Source organism: Myotis yumanensis, unplaced genomic scaffold (genome assembly GCF_028538775.1).
Source record: "Myotis yumanensis isolate MYYU_CA2020_CCGP unplaced genomic scaffold, mMyoYum1.0.hap1 SCAF_12, whole genome shotgun sequence".
In the NCBI taxonomy this organism is placed as follows: domain Eukaryota; kingdom Metazoa; phylum Chordata; class Mammalia; order Chiroptera; family Vespertilionidae; genus Myotis; species Myotis yumanensis.
The window spans coordinates 44,789,991-44,809,820 of NW_027223763.1; the positions used below are offsets into that span (position 1 = coordinate 44,789,991).

General features: G+C 43.0%; 1 protein-coding gene across 3 annotated transcripts in view; it reads left to right on the top strand.

Moving 5' to 3' along the window:
• Positions 1-4,300: 4,300 nt before the first annotated feature.
• The window catches only part of DMRT1 (doublesex and mab-3 related transcription factor 1), a 94,653-nt gene continuing 79,123 nt past the window's right edge, over positions 4,301-19,830 (top strand). The window contains exons 1-3 of one of the 3 annotated variants that reach the window (XM_070430159.1): positions 4,301-4,639; positions 8,432-8,604; positions 8,726-8,736. In XM_070430159.1, coding sequence (XP_070286260.1) covers positions 4,301-4,639; positions 8,432-8,604; positions 8,726-8,736 — 523 coding nt within the window. Of the gene's footprint in view, positions 4,640-8,431; positions 8,649-8,725; positions 8,737-19,830 lie in introns of all 3 variants that reach the window. The other 2 variants (XM_070430157.1, XM_070430158.1) reach the window with 2 other exon arrangements.

Sequence of the window (19,830 nt, forward strand, 5' to 3'; positions counted from 1 at the left end):
ATTAACTAATGTAGTCTCCCTATCAATCCTTTGAGGTAGGTATTTATTATTACTGTCTTTTGCAGATGAGCAAACGGAGTCACAGAGAGGTTAAGAAACTTGCCTAAGGTTATTTAATTATGATGCTATATTTGCCTCACCAAAAATAATAATGTATTTTTTTATCTGATGGTGAAAGTAATGCCTTCGAAGTGTTTTAAAACTCAGATAATAAACAAAATATAAGGCCACACAGCTATAGTAACTGGAAAACAAAACATGTAATACTTTATTGTGAAATGAGCATGAGTTCCAAATTCTAATGCTAAGACTGCTGGTGAGCTGGATCACAGGGCTGAGGCTGTGCAGGCGAGGCCCAAACCCAGACATCAGTCCCTACCACACAGCCAAGGCAGAAGGGACAGAAGGCAGAGAGCAAGAACACAGACCTGTTCTGAAAAAGCAAAAGCAAAAACAAAGCGTGAGGAAAATGTCACCCATAACCCTATAACCTACGGAGAACTACATACCTACTCAAGCAGATACAAATACACATTAGTTCCCATTTCAGACATGGAAACATACTGTACATCATGAGGTTTCTTTTTTGTCCTTAATTCAAAATTTTAAACAGCTCTGTTGAGGTATAGTTTATATACCATTACATTCTCATTTTAATCATTCAAAAATTTTACTTATAGTACAGAGTTTTTTAATCATTACCACAATCCCATTTTAGACTATTGTATTGCCCCAAGAAAATCTCTCATACCCATTTGCGCTGACTTTGCATTCTCACTCCCACCACCTGGCAACTACAAGTCATTTTTCTCTCTGTATTGATTTGTCTATTCTGGACATTTCATGCCAATGGAATCATACAATGTGTGGTATTTTGAACCCGGCTTTTACTTAGCATAGTATTTTTAAGGTTCCATCTTGCTATAGCACATATCACTAGTTTACCTCTTTTGATAGTGAATAATATTCCATTGTATGAATATGCCACGTTTTGCTTATTTATTCCACTGTTGTTGGACATTTAAATTGTTTCAAATAAACAGTGTCATGTGTACATAATGTTTTCATTTCTCTGGGGTAGATACCTAGGAGTGGAATTTTTGGGTCATATGGTAAAGTTTCCAAAATGGCTGTGCCAATTTACATTCCCACCAGCAACATATGAGAATTCTAGCTTCCCCACATCCTAGCCAACACTTGCTATTGTCTATGTTTTTATTATAGCCATCCTAGTGGTTGTGAAGTGATATCTCATTTCGATTTGTATTTCCCTAATGACTAATAACCAGCATCTTTTCATGTGCTTACAGACCATCCAAATATTTTCTTTGATGAAATGTCTATTCCAAATGTTGCCCAAATTTCGATTGGGCTGTCTTTTTATTATACACTCCCACAGTTCTTTAGGTGTTCCCAACCGGGTTGGTGATTGAACCTACAACCCAGGTATATGCCCTTGTCTGGGATTCGAACCCAGAACCCTTTGGTGTGCAGGCCAATTCTCTAATTACTGAACAACACTGGCCAGGGTTTTTTCACTTTCTTTTTTTAAAAAAAATTATATTTTTATTGATTTCAGAGAGGAAGAGAGAGGGAGAGAGATAGAAACATCAATGATGAGAGAGAATTGTTGATCCGCTGCCTCCTGCACACCACCCCCCACTGGGGATAGAGCCTGCAACCTGGGTATATGCCCTGACCAGGAACTGAACCGTGATCTCCTGCTTCAAATGCGACGCTCAACCACTGAGCCACTTTCTTAATGGGGCACAAAGGTTTTGAATTTTCATTAAGTCAATCTATCAATTCTTTAGAAGCACAAAGGTTTTGAATTTTTATTAAGTCAATCTATCAATTTTTTTCTTTTATCGCTTGGGCTTTTGGTGTCATATCTAAGAAGTCTTTGCTTAACCCTGCCATGTTTTAGAATCGTCCTGCCCCCACCCGCCACTTGTCAGCATGTCTTGGATATCTCTCTACCTCAATAAACACAGATCTGCTTCATTATTCTTTAAGCATTTGGTCTCTAGAAAGAGGGGAGGAAGGAAAGGAGACCACAGGGTCAGATTACTCCAAATATCCAGGACCATGCTGTTCATCCTTGGGGCATTCCTAATTCCGTTTTGGATCATCTCATGTCTCATACCTCCTCTGTGGTTGTGGTTTGTGAATAAAAACTTTATTAGGTCATTAACTTTATCATAACATCTTATGTTTTAATACCTTGCTCACATAGATTCCTGGTCCCAAATTTTCTGTAGGCTTAAATTCCTCCATCCCAGATTCCAGGGATGGGATGCTCATAAGAAATATGGTTCCCCTATAATGGAGATTTGACAGCCACTGTGTCCAGCATTTACTTCACTCTCTAAAACTGACTGAGCTTTGGGAATGACTCAGCTCCAGCTAATGTATTGAAATGTAAATATGGAAAAAGAAAAGTAAATTGTAGATAACAGCAATTGGCACGTTGGTTTTAATGGAAGCCTTAGGGATATTCCTGAACAAAATAGTTTATCATTTAACAGGGTCCAGAATGAGATGAATGTTTGCACCCTGGCCTCTATCCAGAGAGGAGTTTCACTGGCTCAGTGGGGAGGGTATGAGGTATTGTGCAAAGCTAGACCCTTTTTTAGGAACTACATTTTAGACAGAGAACAGTAATGGAGAAAATCCAGTGAGCAAAAGGGCCTCTAAGAGGGACCTCAGAATAAGAATGGGAAAGGCAGGTTAGAGGATTTCAGAGCTCAGTGCTGAAAATGCTAACCTGCTGAAAGAGAGGGTCACTACACAACCATTTTGATGAGAAGCCGAAGTGGGATGGCCAGGATCCTTTGTAGGCCTGGCCCCCTAAGATTGGGGCCCAGAATTTGGAACCTGAGTACTGACACTGGGGAAAAGCAAAGAGCATGGGGGAAAGATGTAAGGGCAACCCCCTGGCTGCACCATGGCCATTGCAAGGTCAGGGAAGTGCCCTGGGCCAAGAGGTACACAAGGGCCGACAAAGAGCTCCCCCCAAACTGGTAGGTAACTATATGATGCTGAGAAATGCAGAGGGAGATCATTCTAGTCTAGGTCCTTTAAGCATTAACCTTAGGTCTTTAACTTTTGGTTTTTTCACATGGAAAACAATACCGAGTCACTGCTGGGGGGAGGGAGGGCAGCGGCTGTGTGCATGGAATATACTGGAAGCTACTGCGGAGATTCAGACATGAGGAGGCTAGCGTGATGCGGGCAGCTCTTTTTCTGGTGTGTAGGAAGAAATGATCACCAGGCTTTTAGGGACGGGTGTCTGTGCAAGCACAAGAAGATACAAACATGGGTGGGGGTGGGGCGAGGTGGAGTGGGGGTGGGGCGAAGGCTGTAAGAAGATGGAGGGTTTTTTGGAGGTGTGATTATATACGTACACCAAAATGCACAAATCTTAAGAGTGGAATGAAGTTTGATAAATGTCTGCATGAGGTTTTTTTAAAGGCTGAGTTTTGCCTGCCTGCAGATCCTAAGTGAAGCTGCCTCAAAAGCAAGAAGCTATGTGCACCTTAGCGAGAGAAGCAACACAGGCTGGAACTATAAATTTGAAAGTTATGCCAGCAGGTTGAAATTTTGTGAGCAAACAAACACAAGCACAGGAAAGGGGAACTGGAGAAGAGAAAGGTCCAATTTTTGGTGCGCTTGAAGCCCACACACTGGGGGTCTTATTTGCGGGTTTAAGTGCAGAGACTTTTTTTTTTCAACCTCATACTAAATTCTCTTAAGGGAGAAAGAAACCACGTTCCCAGTTGGCTTCTGCCAAAGTCTGCCCTACAGAACTTGCAGAATGGTGTCGTTGGGGGAAGGGAACGACAAGACCCCACGGAGTAGTCTGCACCTCCTCCACGCAGCTTGCACGACTAGGATACACAACTTTGTTCCCAACCTGGGGAGCCCAGCTCCTCCGTGCAGCAGCCCTGCAGCAATACCTTTGGTGTTTGCAGACTGTGCAAGCTCACTAGCAGCAGGAGCACAGCTCTCAGAGTTGGGGGGTAGGGGGCGTGGCCGCGCCCTCTCCCGCCCAGATAGTCCGGAGAACTTTCTAAAAAGTATCCAAAAGTTCTGTGCCGCGCGCGCCAAAAGAAAATATAAAAGGGCGCAACCCCCCACTACTCTGGGCATTGCGAGTACAGACTGCGCTACTCTCGTTGCAGTGCACACGCCTCCTGCGCGCTCTCGGAAACCCAGCCGTCGGCTGGGCGCTTCCCTGCTAGCGGTCTTCGGACCAGAGAGGCGCCCTGAGACCATTTGCGCTTCTCTTTGGAGCACCATGCCCAACGACGACGCATTCAGCAAGCCCTCGGCCCCGTCGGAGCCCCCGCACGCCCCCGGGGCACCGCCGCAGGGCAAGGCCGGGGGCTTCGGCAAAGCGGCCGGGGCGCAGCTGGGAACCTCCGGCGCCGGAGGCAGCGGCGGCGGCGGAGGCTCGGGGGCGACCGGCACGGGTGCCGGGAGCAAAAAGTCTCCGCGGCTGCCCAAGTGCGCGCGATGCAGGAACCACGGCTACGCGTCGCCGCTCAAGGGCCACAAGCGCTTCTGCATGTGGCGGGACTGCCAGTGCAAGAAGTGCAACCTGATCGCCGAGAGGCAGCGCGTGATGGCCGCGCAGGTGAGTGCGGGCGCCCAGGGGACCCGGGCTGAGCCCCACACTCTTTTGGATAAAGTCCCTCCGGCCTGGCCGGCGCCGCGCGGGGCCCGGGTGCGGGAAGGAGGCGGCGGTGCTCGCCGGCCGCTGCGGCGCGCTGGGTCCGGGCTCCCAGCCGCGCGCCGACGACCTGCTCGGGGCGACGCGTCTCCGATCCCGCCGGCGGAGCGGGGAGCTGCGGAGTTCGCTCGGCTTGGGCACCCCGCGATCCCTGGCCCAGCCCTCCAGCAGAGAATTGCGGGGTTCGCCCCTCGGGGGGGTTCCTAGAATCTCTGATCCCGCTTTTATAGCAAAGTTGGGTTCGCTCGCGAGCCCCCGGGATCCCTGACCCAGCCCTCCAGCAGAGAATTGCGGGGTTCGCCGGGCTGGGGAAGGTCCCCGGGACCTCCGCCCCCGCCGCGCCCCCAGCAGAGTGGCAGGGTTCGCGCTTTGGGGGGTCCCCGGGGGTCCCCGATTCCGCCCTCCAGCGGAGAGTTGCGCTTACATTCGGAGGGTGCCGGCCTGGACTACCCATCTGGGCGAAACCGAGAGCTGCCCGCTGCTCAGGATTTCCCGTCGGGCAGCTCTCTTTCTGGAAACTTCGCTGTAACGGACGCGGCCGGCGTGGCCCTCCTGCGCTCTTGGCGCCCTTTCGGCTTCGCCCCGCGTGGCCGGCGGCGCCTCAGCCATTTTGGGCGCCGCGTCCGGCACCTTCACCGGCGTCTTCCCGTTGGGTCTGTCCCGACCCAACTTACTCAACTACGAATGGCTTTGTGTTTACTTTTAAAACGCACTCCGGAATTCCTTTAAAAATATGCGCGGCGGAGGAGACGCTAGGGGTTGAAGTTTTGTCTGTCCTTCGCGGTTTATTTTCTTTAAAACGGCAAAAGCACGACAGTAATTTAACTTCGTAACGGAAGTAGTTAATGTCTTCGGAATCCTAAAAGGATTTTTAGAAGAGAATAAAAACTTTTTCTTCCCAGCTAAAAACTTTTTTTTTTATCTTTTAAGATACGTTATTTTAAAAGAAAAGATACCCAAGATATTTACCAACGATGTGCTACTTTGGGGGCGGAATGTGTAAATATCCTCCATTGAAAATGCTTGAGGATTATACTTTTATGTATATCCTTTTTTTTCTTTTTTTTTCTTTTTTTTTTTTTTTTTACAAAAATGGGTTTTAAACTAGATCTATTTTGGCTTTATAGATTTTGAGTGCAGTCATGGGAATGTAGGTGTTTTTTTTTTCTTCTTGGTTTCTCTCTAGATTTTTAGCTTAATCTACAGTGGATGAAGAGAGTAAGCTGAGTGTCGCATTCAAATGCATCACAATGAGCTCACTGGGACAAAAACACACCTTAGGAACATTTAGATTGTGTTTGTAGGGAGAAAATATTCGGAACATTCAGTCGTTGGCTTCAATAGTGGGGAGAGTATGCTTGGGAGGGGAATTTTCCTAAAAAATATAATAAAAATATTCATTTTGAACAAGCTTTAGTATAGGGGCACTAACTTGGGAGAAGGCTGTTTGTTATGTTAAAAGCAAAAGCAACTCAGGATTACTTTTATGAAAATGTGAAACTTGGGTGTTTTCCACATCAGAAGGCTGGTGTTGTGATGAAACCTTTCAAATCCATGTAACAGCTTTTTTTTTTTTTTTAGTCCTAAAATAATTTGAAATTGATCTTAGATATGACTCTGAAATAATTGCATGTTTGTTTGTTTTTTAAAACAATTGCCTCACCTTCCCTGTTTAAATAACATTTCCTAAGAACCCTTGGGAGGTCTTTGTAAAAGTGTCTTTAGTTTATGGAGTATTTAATTTGTATGTTTTGTGCATGAATGGGATTTGTGTAAATCAAGCTATAGGCATAGGCATACTGCACAGGTTTGTGGGTATTTTTTTATTATTTATGGTCAGATCTTTAATATTCTGTTTTAAAATTTCATGGTTAATAATAGAAAGTCCAAGATTTAAGCATAATTATTTAATCTTAATTACTTAAGGATTCTTTTGTAAGTTGAAAACTCCTCTTATAATGAGTAAAATTACTTCCAAATTAATCAGCTTTCTGAATTTGGACTACAATTTTCCTAAAACAATATATAAATTGTAGTTGTGCTTCCAGTTTACCATTTTAAAAAAATCCAAAGCAAACCAGTTTACCATTTTGATTTCAACTTTGGGTTGTCTTTGGGACTCTGAGGTACAGGTACTTTCTCATTTCATTATCACCAAGAGTCAATTTCAACAGAAAGTCTCTCTTTTTGTTACCTGTGGTCAGCCAAAATGCAATTTATTTTCTTTACACCCCTTTTTTCTATCTTTAACAATGTTATTTAAAAGAAGATAAATTGAAGAGGGGCTATGAGGAGTTTCTTTTTTTTAAATATTTTTTTATTGATTTCAGAGAGGAAGGAAGAGGGAGATAGAAACATCAATGATGGGAGAGAATCATTGGTTGGCTGCCTCCTGCACGCCCCCCAATGGGGAGGGAGCCCATAACTCGGGCATGTACCCTGACTGGGAATCCAACTAGCAACCTCCTGGTTCCTGGGTGGACGCTCAACCACTGAGCCACACTGGCCGGGCAGGAGTGCCTGAAGTATGTTAGGTCCCTTCTAGCTCCTCCTTCCTGCTTCCATCTCCTCCTTTCCTGCCTGGAATTCCACCTTCCTCTCGCTTTCTCTCCACCTCCAGCCTCTCCCTTCTCCAGGGGCTTCAACACCAGCTTCCAGCCCTTTCCCCCTCTTCCCCTTACTTCTCCACATGCTCCCTCCCCTCCACCCCAGGCTCTGAAGGGTGTCACCAGCAGCCTGACTTTCCTGCCCACCTGCTTCCCTTGCTCTGCCCCTTCCTCCTTACCTGTCCAAGTCCTACTCCACCTAATATTCAAGGCTCTGATCCAGTACCACCTCTGGTGATTCTTACACTTGAAGCCGTTTCTGGCTCTGAAATGTAGGACTGGTGTGTGCCTCTCCTGTGGTGTTTGCCACAGTCTGCAATCTGTCTTGAGTTGCATTTTGCTTGCCTCCTGTTTCTCTTTTTAAAAGTTTATTTATTTATTTTAAATTCTCACCCAAGGTTGTATTTTTATTGATTTTTAGAGAGAGAAGGAGGGAGGGAGAGAGAGAGATGCCTCCTATGAGAGAGAGAGGGAGAGAGAGAGAAAGAGAGAGAGATGCCTCCTATACACCCAGGCCTGAGATGCAACTGGAAGCTAGGTGTGTGCCCTGACGGGGAGTTGAACATGCAACCTTTTGGTGCACAGGATGATGCTCCAACCAGCTGAGCCACCCGTCCAGCCAGGGCTTGTTTCTCCTTTAAAACAGTGAGTACCTTGGGATCTAATCTAGTCTCACTGTATCTTGCTGGTCGCTGTTCCCAGCAGAGTGGCCTGTTACCGATTTATGGAGCGAAGAGGATCCCATTCCCCTGCCTTTCTAACATTCGAGTGCAGACTTCTCAGATCGAACACCTCTGCTGGGCTGACTACCATTTTTCCGGATTCTCCCTCCCTAGCCAACCTTATTTCCTTCTTCTTTACATGCGAATTCATTTACTGAACATTGTTTTGAGCGCCTACTGTGGGCCAGACACTGGCTCTAAACCGTTTCTGAGCTTTGGCTGCTCATCGCAGTGACCTGGCAATGGGAGCTGTTCAGACCACACCCTGGAGCTGCTGAATCGTGCGGCCTGGGGTGAGCGGGCTTCAGTGTTTTTTCTCAAAGCTGCGCGAGTGATGCTTGTGGTGACCTGCTGCCCTGTGCTTTCAGGTGGCCCTGAGAAGGCAGCAGGCCCAGGAGGAAGAACTGGGGATCAGCCACCCCATCCCGCTGCCCACTGCGGCCGAGCTGCTGGTCAAGAGAGAGAACAACGGCAGCAGCGCATGCCTGATGAGCGAGAGCGGCAGCTCCGCGCAGCCGCCGCCGCCGCCCCCACCACTGCCGCCGCCGCCTCCGCCGGTGGGCGCCCCCGCCAGTGCAGTTCCAGGTAACCTGGGGGGCCCGGGCTTCACAGTGTGGCTGAGCAAGAGGGAAGAAGGGCCATGGCCCCCAAAACAGTCTCAGGACCGTCCTGAGTCACGTGTCACTTAGAGGGTTTTCTTACAGGATTCTTCCTCTGCAGGTGTTTTTGGCTGCTTCACAGAGGAGAGGGCCATGTATTCTAGAACTGGAAGTTCAACAGCTTTACTTTTCTGTTGGTTATTAGCCAAGACTGCATCTGCACAGCATGTCAGAGGAGCGAGATTTCCCAGATTTCACCACAGCCCACCCTTCCATTTTTTAGTCCTTTTGGTGACAGCTATAAAAATCCTTGTTTTCTAGAACCAAAAGTCCATTTCTCTGGCAAATGACTGCAATCCCTTTGCATCAGGTTTCAATGAGCACTGGGATGTGAGGGAAGGCATGTCTCATTGGCTTAAATTCTCTCTCCCATGCACTAAGACTGTACCAGGGGCTACATGTATGTTTGCTCATTTCGTTCTCAGAAGTAGGAGGTATTAGTCCCATTTTACACATGTGAAAACTGAGGTATAGGAAGTTTAAGTGACTGGCTAAATAAATCTACAGAACCAGAGAGTATATGACTGGGTCCATCTGCCTCCAGAGCTCACTGTCCTTATTGCATTGGGTCTCCAAAGTACTTCCAGCATCAGGATGGTCTAGAGCTGCACTGTCCAATAGGGAAGCCCCTAACCACAGGTGGCTATGTGAGATTAATAACAATGAAAAAAAGTTAAAACATTCATCCAAAGAAGATAAACAAATGGCCAATAAACACGTGAAAAGCTGCTAAACATCACTGGTCATTATGGAAAACAAATCAAAATTACAATGAGATTCCATCTTTCTTAAAAATATTTTATTGATTTTTTACAGAGAGGAAGGGAAAGGGAGAAATAGAAATATCAATGTTGAGAATCATTGATTGGCTGCCTCCTGCACACCCGCTACTGGGGATCGAGCCGGCAACCCAGGCATGTGCCCTTGGCCAGAATCAAACCTGGGACCCTTCAGTCTGCAGGCTGATGCCCTATCCATTGAGCCAAATCAGCTAGGGCATGAGATTCCATCTTAAAATAAGATACCAACCAACATTAAGATGGTTACTATGAAAAACCCCACACAAAATAACAACACTAGTGAGAATATGGATAAATGGAAAACTTTGTGCTCTGTTGGTAGGAGAATAAAATGGTTCATCTGATAATGGAAAACAGTATGAAAGTTCCTCAAAAATTGAAAATAGAATTACCCTATGATCCAGTAATTCCTCTTCTGGTTATATCCCCAGAAGAATTGTAAGGAGGGTCTTGAAGAGCTATTTGCACACCCATGTTCACAGCAGCATTATTAATTTTAGCTAAAATGTGGAAGCTACCCATGTTTATCAACAGATGAACCGATAAGCAAATTATTTAGCCTTGAAAAAGAAGGAAGTTTTGACACATGCTACAAAATGGATAAACCTTGAGGACATTGTACTAAGTGAAACAAACCAGTCACAAAAATACAAAAATACTATATGATTCCACTTAAATACTTAGGGTAGTAAAAATCACACAGACAGAAAGTAGAATGGTAGTTCTCAGGGACTGAGGAGAGTTAGTGTTTAATGGGTATAGAGCAACGATTTTCAACCTTTTTCATCTCTTGGGACACACAGATTAATTACTAAAATTCTGCAGCACACCAAAAAATATATTTTTTGCTGATCTGACCAAAAAATAGGTATAATTTTGATTCATCCACACTGGACAACTATCATGTTGGCTGTTGTCATTTTTTAAATTTGACAATCCAAGGAAAAAGAGGTCAGTGCCCCTGACTAAATAGTCAGGTATTGAATGTTTTTAAAATTCTGTGGCACACCTATTGAAAATCACAAAGATGAAAAGAGCTATGGAGCTGGATGGTAGTGATGGTTGCACATTCTAAATAGATTTAACCAGTGCCCTGGTGCACGGATTCGTGCACATTGAAAGAAATTTAATTAGAAGGTGGCCAGTGGGGTGGGACTGGGCTAGAGCGCCAGACACGCCCTGGAGCCAACCTCCCGCGGTCCCTCCCTGGCCAGCCACACCTGGGGCAGCTCTGTTGCTCAAAGGGCATCTGCAGAGTGAGGGGGTCCCTCAGACAGGTGGGGTCCCTTGGCCTGGCCTGAGGGGATCTCGGGCTGAAACCAGCTCTCCAACATCCCCCAAGGGGTCCTGGATTATGAGAGGGCAGTTGTCAGGTGATGCACCCCGGAATCAGGCCCCTCCTTTCTAGTTCTGGGGTGCATCACCTGAGAACTGCTGCTGCCAAGTCACTGACGCTCGGCAGCTCCTGCGTTGAGCGTCTGCCCCCTGGTGGTCAGTGTGTGTCATACCTACTGGCTGGTGGGACGGTTGGACTGTCGCTTAGCCTTTTGTATATATAGATACTGTTGAATCGTGTACTTAAAAATGGTTAAGATGGCGCCCTGGCTGGTGTAGCTCAGTTGGTTGAATGTTGTCCTGTGCACTGAAAAGTTGCCAGTTTAATTCTCGATGTTTGGCTCTTAACATCTATGTTTCTCTCCCTTCCTCCCTGCTTCCCTCCCTCTCTCCTTCCCTCCCTCTCCTTTCTTCTCTCTCTAAAATTTAATAAAAAAATGATTAAGATGGTAAATTTTAGGTGTATTTTACAATAAAGAAATAAAAATTTAAAATATTCATTTTCTCATTTGTACTAGCACATTTCAAGTGCTCAATAGACACCTATAGGTAAGGCCTACCATATTGAATAGTGTGCATTGCCATTTCTCACAAAGGTCCATTTGATGGCTCTGGTTTAGAATGCAGGAGCTCTAAGAAAATCCACCAATGACCTGTGAACTCCTGTTGGCAATAAATATATTACATATATTATAATATAAATATAATATAATAAATGTAATACATATATTATAATATAAATATAATATAATAAATATAATACATATATTATTATATTTAATACATATACTGAGATTCACAGCATGTATATAGAGCAATGGTTCCCAACCATTTTGTGGCCATGCCCCACCTAAGCACCTCTAAAATCCTGATGCTCCCCCCTGTGGCATATAATTCTTATTATTCAAAAAGGGAACTAGTCACGTGGAGGAAGCCTAAAAGGCCATTAACTTGGTTTAAACAAGATTCCAGAGAACATGGCATCCATGAAAGAAAAATAAAAGAACAAAAGGACAGTTGAAGTGTTGAGGATGAAATCACTAAGAAATTGTAAAAAAAAGTAATAATATGAAGTGATATGAAAAAATAGCCAATAAAGTTTTAAAACATATACTAGTAATAGAGAAGTCAAATGCTTAAATATGTCACAATATATATGTATATACTGTATATGAGGCCCCTAGAACAGTGGTCGGCAAACTGCGGCTTGCAAGCCACATGCGGCTCTTTGGCCCCTTGAGTGTGGTTCTTCCTAAGCCTTAGGAGTACCCTAATTAAGTTAATAACAATGTACCTACCTATATAGTTTAAGTTTAAAAAATTTGGCTCTCAAAAGAAATTTCAGTCGTTGTACTGTTGATATTTGGCTCTGTTGACTAATGAGTTTGCCGACCACTGCCCTAGAACCATAAGAAATGCAAAAAATTCGTGGTAATAACTCATTCTCGAATTGCTCCCCTTAAAAATCAAATTGCCTCCCTGTGGGGCGTGTGCCCCACGTTGGGAACCACTGATATAGAGCCTGTGGTGTGGTTCCAGGAAATAGAGCCCTGCGGTGTGCTCTCTCTCCCCTAATATTTTCACAAGTTACTCAGTTTGCTGCGCTTTACCACTGGGCTCAGTTGCTCAGCTGCCCGTCGTGAACTAGTGTGTAACTTTGAACACGCCGCTTAAGCTCTCTGGGCCTTCTGTTTCCTCCTCATAAAAGGGGGAAGGAGGTCTTTGAGGGTTTTGAAGACTCTCTGAATCTTGACCATTAAAACGAAGGAGAAAGTAAGCAGGTGAGTGGTGGAACCATAATTTCTACATTGCAGATTGCTGTGTCTGTGTGTCTGTTTCTATGTGTGTTGCTGGGGCTATAGATTCTATAGCTAACAAAGGAAATGGTATTATTTCCTATTTATTTATTTATTATTTTTTTTGGCTTGATTTCTCATATACTTACAACAGTTTCCAAACTTTCGTTTCCGGAGGAAGGAAAGAGTATATCAGAAGTATGATCTTTACACTTTGGGATTTTAAGCTGTGTCTGAAGTTAATTACCAAATAATACATACCTGGTCGGGGCTGATGTGGATTTAGCTGGAGGGCTGAGATGGAAACTGGGTGTGCCAGAGGAGTAAAGGGGAGTGGGTGTTCACAAACATCTTAGGAGGCAGGAGGGAGTTACTCCCATTTACAGATAAGTAAAGGAATGGTAAGGAAACTGCCTCAGAATAAAGCCCTGCCTATCCAGTTCCAAAGCCCATGGGTTTTCCATTTGCTGCCTGTGAAGAAAGGCTGTGGGAACAGTAGCCATATTTCTTTGGAAAATGGGCAATTATGATTAGAGGCATGGTTTAGTCCTCAGAAAGCATTTAGTGCTAATGGGCAATAAGAACTATGTTAGGGGCAGAAGTCTCTGCCGTTCTCCGGTCGCATAGAAGACTGCAGCCACGGGTCTTCATGAGGAGAAATACAGGGAAAGTGATGGGTAAATGTCAATGCTGGGCATTTTGTAAGTCATACAGGTGAACTTGGTCTAGCTGCCGTCCTGTATTCCACCTTGGTGGAAGGGATGTCAGAGTTTGATTGTGTGTACCCCAAGATAGTGGAGCTTTAGAGAAGGATTTCAGGCTAGATGGAGTTCAGAATGACAAAGAAGTTCTCCCAGGGTATTTCAGAGTGGCACTGGGGGAAATTACAAATAGGAGCAGCAGAAAAGCAAGGTAGAAGGTTCAGGGTCAAGGAGGATGTGACCAGATTTCCTTCTTTGCCTCTGGACCTGATAGACCTTGGGAGTCATTCTGGAGTCTTGGATGAACACTCAAAGGGAGGGGAATGTGGAAACCAACAGTGCATTGTGCTCACATGCTCAAATGTGGGTGGGGATGCATCGCTGCCAAAGGTGACGGGCTTCTCCCACGCCGATTCATCTCCCTGGGTGGGGCAGGAGCCTCAAATACATCGTCATCACTCACTAGACTTCAATTAAAGCTCCTGAGTTGAGACTGGGCTGGGATATGAGCAAGAGAAAAACAGAAATGCCAATAATAATAGAGGGAGAAAAGAAGGAAGGGGTGATGAAGTGAGAGAGAAAGAACCAGAGACTGACTGACTGGATGGTGTCTGAGTTTTATGCAGCATATGGGGCCTGACTTCTTACATAACTTGCTGCTAACAAATACGTAGCTCATACTAAATTTCCAGAGATGAGGATTTATTTAAAATAATACTTAACTTTCTGCAGGTAAATAGTATTCATTTCTAGAGTACAAAAACATATCCAGCGAAAGATAATTGTTCTTCCACTTCCAACCTGCAGCCCTCTTACATTTGTCATTCCAGAATTACATGCTGCATGTACAAGCATATGTGTCTACTGGTCATTTTCATATATGGATATTATATGTATACATTTAACATGATGGGGGTGTATGTTCCCACCTGTGTGTCATTTTTTTTCCATTTAAAGCAGTTTGGAATGTCTTAATGGCCTAGTATCCTTTTTATAGATGTGGAAGGCTCGGATTTGAATTGATTAGTGACAGTGGTAGGAGTTGTTATGGAATAGTAGAGCCTACCAACCTGGCTCACCTGGGGCCAAGTTGCTCACCTCCTCTTTCTAACACCTTAGGTTTAGTGTTTACAGGGCAGTAGCTTAGTGAAATGCAATAGATTTTCATGCCCTTGAACTTTCTACGTTATCTCCTTTTGGCTTCTGAAAGTGCCAAAAGGGAGAGTGAGAAACACTCAAAAATTATTTCAGGGGATTATTGGCTGAATTCTAAGGACACTGAAGACAATTGGATTTACCAAGCTATTTCTTTTATTGGAGACTTGACCAAGTACTTTATAACAAAGTCTCTACAATCCTCAGCCAAAGATTTTTGTTGTTATTTTCACCTGTGATTGTGGGTATTACTGTGGAAGAAATAGCCTTTTGAAGAAATTAGCCTGTTCATTGCTGTTTCTTATACTGGCAGGATCAGATGTTAGCAGATGCACTACTGATTAGCACATAATTTCTTCCCAGACATTTTTGGGACACAGAAAAAAAAGGTGATCGTTGTGGCTTATAGAGAACTGTGAATTAATCGTAACTTCAGCATAGATCTCTGTGGTTTTACTTTTTAAATTTAGCATAAAATGCATATACTTCAAAAGTTATGAACTTAAAAAAATATCGTAGGCATTCTTCCTCTTTGGGCTCCTCTTGGTTTTATTTTATATTCCACTTTTCCTTCAATTTCCTGTGCAGCCAGTAGATTGCTGTTTTACCCAGTGCCTACACTAATGTCTGCCTAGTGCTGTGCCACTGCTTTTCTGTGCAGAGCTGTCAGATGAAGGGTTGCATTGTAGATCATTTGGTTCTGCTTATGTGTCCTTTGTAAGTAAGGACCTGAATGTTATCTCTCTTGGAGCCCTCCCTCCTGGAGCACCCTGGACTTCCACACACTCACATTCACACTCCCCCACCTCGAACCACCTCCTACCGTCTTGAACCTTCCCTGGGCAGCCCAGTCTCCTGTGGGCTATGGCTATCACCTTTCTCCTGTTGGAAGGGCCAGTCAGCTCTGTGTCTGATAATGGTGGGGCCCCCCCCTTCACTTCTCTTATTTAGCAGTAATTCCACTTCTGAATAAAGGCATACAAGGTAGGGAACACTTTTCATTGCATGTCTTCTAAGTGCTTAAATGCTTTACAAAGATGAAATGTGGCAGTTTGAAAGTGGAGTAATGCTCCCATGCACTTTTTACCAGTAAGAAATGTGGCTGATGAATTAACCATTAGAGATACTGAGGTTTTAAATAAATAAAAATATATATTTTAATTGAATTAATTGGAGTGACATTGGTTAATAATAAAATTATATAGGTTTCCGGTGTACAATTCTGTAATACTGTACATCAACTGTATATTGTATTGTTCGCCCCCCCTTCCCCTCTGGTAATCACCATACTGTTGTCTGTGTCTATGTGGTGTGTTTTTTCTTAAACCCTTCACCTTTTGCACTCAGCCCTACAACCCTCCTCCTCTCTGACATATGTCAGTCTATTCTCTATCTATGAGTCTGTTTCAAAAATAAACTATTCTTTAGAGCAGTTATAGGTTCACAGCAAAATTGAGAGAAAGGTACAGAGATTTGCCATGTATCCCCTACCCCCACACGCACTGCCTCCCCTATTATCAACACCCCTTTAGGGTGGTGCGTTTGTTATAATTAACCTACACTGACACATCATAATCACCCCAAGTCCATAGTTGACCTTAGGGTTCACTCTTGTGCTATGGTTTTGGACAAATTTATGATGACACATATCACCACCATTGTAGTATCACACAGAGTAATTTGCCCTCAAAATCCTCTTTGGAGTTATTAAAATATATTTTACTTTTTATCTTTGCAGTTTTCCAGTATTGTACAGAAAGAAGCTTTTCAAGTGAACAAGCAAAACATTTTACCCAAATTGGTTTGAGAGTTTATTTTTGAAGGATTCTGTTCCCTTATATGAGTGAGCTCCATTTGATTTTAGACAGAGCTCTTAGTTTCAGATAGAATAGAAAATGTAGATATTTGGTTTAAAAATGCCTTTAGAAAAAAAGCATTCTCCAGTTTTACTTTCAGAGTCCAATTTCCAGGATGTCTAACAAAACAAAGCTCCTTAAACTGAAGCAACAGTTGGAGGCTTGAATGAAACAAAATGCTGATCATTAATACTGATCATTTTGATAGCCTGTTGTTTTAAAAATAGTGTCTCAGTTTTATTTATTTGAAGGGCAGTCTTTGCTTACATGTCAAATGTAGAAATTGGTTGTACTGATACCCTCTGTAAACAGTATTTCTGTAAAGCAGTTACAACAATGAAGTACACAGAAAGTAACCTACTGATCTACCTTTGACTAGAAAGGAAATTTAGAAAACAAGAGTGTTACAAAAAAGGGTAAATACAGGGTTTAAAATCACAAATTAAGTTTTGTAACCAGCATGTAAGAGACGTGAAAACGTTTGATTGGTTTACATTTACATCTCTTATGAAAATGTAATCGTAAGGGCAGGAATTGCATTTTATTCGTGTGCATAATATAGTACATGGCTTTATAGTGGATGCTGAATAGATGAATAACGTTGGTTAAACTTGAAGTTGTGCTTTAAAAAACTAGAACAGTAATCATGAATCAACCTGAGGTATCAAGAGTAAAGTCATTGATCTTCAAAGTGCATTTTTGTTTTATAATGTTTTTAAATGGCTAAACATTAAAACATAATTTTACAGTTTAAGCTGTTAATTCATATGCTATATAATTCATCTCTTTGAAGTGTACAGTTCCTTGTTTTTTAGTAAATCCACAGAGTTTCACAACCATCACCATAACCTAATTTGTGGACCATTTTTGTCTCCTAAAAGAGACTGTGCCCTCTAGCAGTTATTCTCCACACCAGCCCCAGGCAGCCACTAATAGATTTTCTGTCTCTAGATTTGCCTGTTCTGGACATTTCATATAAATGGAATCATTTTGTGTTTAACATCTTTCAGTTAGCGTAGTATTTTCAAGGCTCATCCATGTAGTAGCATGTGCTTACTATTCCTGTTTTTTAACTAAGCAATATTCCATTATTCCTCTCTCTCTCTCACACACACACACACACACACACACACACACACACACACACACTGAGTGGCCAGATTATTATGACCACCTGACATTTGTAGGCAAATTAGCTATAATTTCGTGCTGAAGTTGCTAGAGGGCCAGACCATTATACATAGGGAAGCAGGCTGTTTACCACGACAGTAGAAGTGATTTTTTTCTGAAGATATGGGTAAACAACGCAATTTAACAGCCTTTGAACGTGGGATGGATATATATATATATATGCTGTTAAATCGCGTTGTTTACCCATATCTTCAGAAAAAAATTTCTACTGTCGTGGTAAACAACCTGCTTCCCTATTTATAATGGTCTGGCCCTCTAGCAACTTTAGAGTGAAATTATAGCTAATTTGCCTACAAATATCAGGTGGTCATAATAATCTGGCCACTCAGTGTATATTCAGTTAATGGACATTTGGGTTGCTATACTTTTTTGCCTATTCTGAGTAATACCTCTATAACATTGGCTTTTGTCTGAATATATTTTTTATTCTCTTGGGTCCCTCCTAAGGAGTGGAATCACAGAGTCATATGTTAACACTATGATTTTAACTTTGAGGAACTGCCAGAATGTGTTCCAAAGAGGCTGCACTATTTTGCATTCCCACCAGCAGTGTATGAGGATTTCAGAAAATTCTAATTTATTATTTTTTAAATTAAAGAATAATAAGATGCCTTCATTCTGGCAAACACTACAGATATAAAACCCTTTGAGAGTCTCTTTGATGACCAGAAGTTTAGATCATGGAGGATTCGATAGGTTCGCATTTTATTATCACTAGAAATATGTTAATATTCAGTATTTAAAATATTTTTATCTTTTACCTCATTGTCACATGTAGTTTGTAGTGAAATGAACAGTGCTGGAGGAAGTAAACCATTTAGGAACCTCACAGTGGGCTTTCTTTGTCATATTGTTGGCCAATAGAAATGCTGGTTTGTTTCTGAAGAGGTAAAGCAACTTTTCAGACCTTGGGTGACAACCATTTCCTTAGAATGAGGGAGAGGGAATTCTTTTGCCCTAGGAACTTCGGTTTCTAACTGTGGAAGACTACCATCATCACTTTTGTGGAAAGCAAAAGAGAAAACCTGAGAGATGGTTAAAATAGACAGCTGTTCTTCGTGTTACCAATGGGAATGTGGTATTTTCAAAGACTGTCTTAGAATTTACTGCCAACAGCTGGTTGTGGCATTGGGGAACTTTTAAAGATGGCGACACTAGGTATGGTCATAGCATGATACAGCCTTGCATTTGCTGCTGTAGGAAACTTGGAATGTCCCAACGCTCATCTGTGTCCTTATTTTCACTTGCCTGTTCCACAGTATTCCCCTGGACTCCTTGAACCACGGATTCCTGGTTATCTGCTGGTCCAGTGATCCTGTCCATTGACCACCCCCTCAGCCACTTCCTACTCTTTGAATCTTGTAGACACCTTTCTGACCCATATGTTGTTTTGCTAGGTCAGCTTTCTTCAAAGCTTCTTGGCCTTTGAAATCACCTGTAGACTCACATGAGATGATTCCTTTTATCTCTGTCAGCATCCTTTCTCTTTCCTCTCTTTCTTCTTTTCCCAGCCTCTAAATTTTGGCTTTATTGCTGACTTCTCTCTTTGTTTTATATGCTGGTCTAATCTGTATTTCTGAAATAATGAGGACTCTGAAGTTTCTCAAAGGCCTGAGGTTTACAGGGAAGGGTGCACGGGGAATGTCAGCTAACACCTTGTGCAGGATTCTGTAAATCCTATACCTCTGCCAGATGATCTGGGCTCTGAGCCTGGTAGTGCTCCGTGTTGCTCCAGGAAGCAAAGGAAATGGATAGGTGTGCCTGTGGCCCTCTCCTGGTTCCAGCTGCTGTCTCACTGGTTCCTGACTTGTCAGGGTTCCTTTTGCCATTGTCACAGGCAGCTGTGTAAGTGCAGATCTGCATTTCTGTCTCAGTGTGAAGGTGTCTTACTTTTCAATTTATATTTTAAAAAAATCAATGTAACAACCTTTTTGACTCCCCTAAGCAAATTCACATAAATATTGATCCCTCTTGTGAACCAGATTTACATTTCAAACCCAGTTTACTCTCATGTCTGTCTGTTGGCGGACTCTACAATCCCTAATCTGGTTTTAGTGTGCAACACCATTAACCGTGCTTTTCAGAAAAAAATGCATAATAAACTCTTAAACTATGAATACCTGGCTTGTCAAAAGAAAATAGTAATTTAGTATTATAATGAGAGCAAATTTTCAGATTTTTATTGGCAGTGTTTTTAGATAATACTTTAGCCATACAACATGAGTTCAGTCCAATGTGTACTAACAAAATACTTTCAGTATTGATTTCAGCACT